At 47.4% G+C, this 2,293-nt stretch overlaps 1 protein-coding gene across 1 annotated transcript; it reads left to right on the top strand.

Annotated features, from left to right (window-relative positions):
* Positions 1 to 281: 281 nt before the first annotated feature.
* pou4f4 (POU class 4 homeobox 4) lies at positions 282 to 1,912 on the top strand (the record flags this gene model as incomplete). The annotated part of the gene is made up of 2 exons (XM_083686393.1): positions 282 to 401; positions 992 to 1,912. 2 exons carry the CDS (start codon positions 282 to 284, stop codon positions 1,910 to 1,912), a joined length of 1,041 nt encoding a protein of 346 aa, XP_083542519.1.
* Between the last annotated feature and the right edge of the window lie 381 nt (positions 1,913 to 2,293).

The following is a 2,293-nucleotide window of genomic DNA, read 5'->3' as shown; positions in this document are numbered from 1 at the left end:
TGATGACCCACCAGTAGGGCGGGGCTAGCTAGAGAGTGATATATTATAGGTGCCTGCAAGGTAGTATCTGTACTACAGTCAATTACAGCCAAAAGCGGAGTCCGGCTGGAGAAAGCAGGGCGACAGGAGGTTTTTTACCTGTCATCGTTATCATCTCCATCGCCACCACCCTCAACCACAAATATTCTATCAGTTTGTTTAATCCGGAGACTTTCCAGTGTAGACGGACCAAAACGCAGCCGAACGAGAACGACGGACAACCCTCTCTAACTTCTGCAATCATGATGTCAATGAATAGCAAACAACCTTTCAGTATGCATCCGATGCTGCACGAGCCGAAATACACGCCTCTGCACTCGAGCTCGGAGGCCATCCGGAGGGCATGCCTGCCCACACCTTCGGTAAGTTAACATCATATTTCAAATATTGTATCACAAATGATCGAAATTACCTGCGTCTGCATCATGGAGAATTAGGTGAAACTGAAGGCTGCTGTAGAAATAAGTGACAGCATGGTTTCTCACAACAGTTGTTTCATATTGTCAATATCATGTATTCAGTCTCATTTCATACTCGTCTCATTTCAATGTGCACAGAAATAATTCAAGAGACTTTAAATATTAATATTAATAAAGAATTACAAAATTGTAAATAGTTCTGGGATATCTTTGGATATTTTTTTTTTTTTACTATTTGCATCCAAGTTGTAAAATGAGTTGATTTAAATAGCCTTTAAAACATTTAGGATACTATGCGTAATTTCATTTCAGGGGATCCTTATTTCTATGATCACTAAATGTGTATACACCTCAAACCTCTTACGTAATATATAGGCTCATCCCAAAAACAATAAAGGCTTTTCCATCAGAATAATTTGCATTTTTAAAACGTATCCAGACTTTTAGTTCATGCGCAAACTCTTTGGGGTAGGCTATTATTGTTTGGGCACCATCATTAATCGACCTCTCTGCCTCCCCTGTCCGCCTCACAGCTGCAGGGCAACATCTTCGCCGGGTTCGATGAGACTTTACTGCAGAGGGCGGAAGCGCTGGCGGCGGTGGACATGGCTCAAAAGAGCCTCCCTTTCAAGCCAGACGCGACCTACCACACCATGACTACAATGACCAGCATGACCTGCACCCCCACCTCCTCCTCGGCGCACCTGCATCACCCCTCTGTGCTCACCTCGCACCATCACCACCCCCACCACCAGCCGTCGCAAGGCTTGGAGGGAGACCTGCTGGACCACCTGCCCGGCCTTTCCCTGGGAGGTATGACCGGTACTGACGTCTGCTCCACGGCGTCCCATCCACACGCCCACATGTCAGCCATCAACCACATGCAGCACCACCACCACCACCACCACCCGCAGACCATGAACATGCACCCTCACAGTCTGGGGTCGCACGCCTCGATGGGTGGCGGCGGAGACTCCGAGCCCGACCCCCGGGAGCTGGAGTCGTTCGCCGAGCGGTTCAAGCAAAGGAGGATCAAGCTGGGGGTGACGCAGGCGGACGTGGGGTCGGCCCTGGCGAATCTTAAAATTCCCGGAGTTGGTTGTCTCAGTCAGAGCACAATTTGTCGGTTCGAATCTCTCACCCTCTCTCACAATAACATGGTGGCCCTGAAACCCATCCTCGAAGCGTGGCTGGAGGAGGCGGAGAGGGCGCAGCGGGAGAAGATGACCAAGCCTGAGATTTTCAACGGGGGTGATAAGAAGAGAAAACGTACCTCCATCGCTGCGCCGGAGAAGCGCTCTTTGGAGGCATATTTTGCCGTGCAGCCGAGGCCCTCGTCGGAGAAGATTGCAGCGATAGCCGAGAAACTGGACCTGAAAAAGAACGTCGTCAGGGTGTGGTTTTGCAATCAGAGGCAAAAGCAGAAAAGAATGAAGTTCTCTGCGACACACTAGGCCAAAGCAGAGAAAACTTACACTGAATAGACATGTCAGAAACAAATACGCAAACTGCTGAGATGGACCATCGAGGCTGACGCTCCTTTGAATTGGGATAAAGACTAATATCCCCCCTAGGGCGAAACATGCAACTTTTGACATAAAAAAACTCAACATATCAAACGATTATAATAACAGTCTGAAATAGGAGACCGTCATCAGCTCTCCATCGAGGCGGAGAAGAGAAAAAACACCCCTTACTCATGGCAATTATTGTACAAAAAAATGGAAATCGAATAATAATTGTTATTATTCTCGAATCAGAATAACTCTTTTATATTTATCATTGTACATATTTGTGAATACATTGCACCTATGTGTGTGAAGAGCGCATCGAAT

Source organism: Argentina silus (assembly GCF_951799395.1).
Source record: "Argentina silus genome assembly, chromosome: 2".
Classification (NCBI taxonomy): Eukaryota; Metazoa; Chordata; class Actinopteri; order Argentiniformes; family Argentinidae; genus Argentina; species Argentina silus.
Note: the sequence above shows the minus strand (reverse complement) of the source record. Positions and strands in the feature narration are given on the sequence as shown.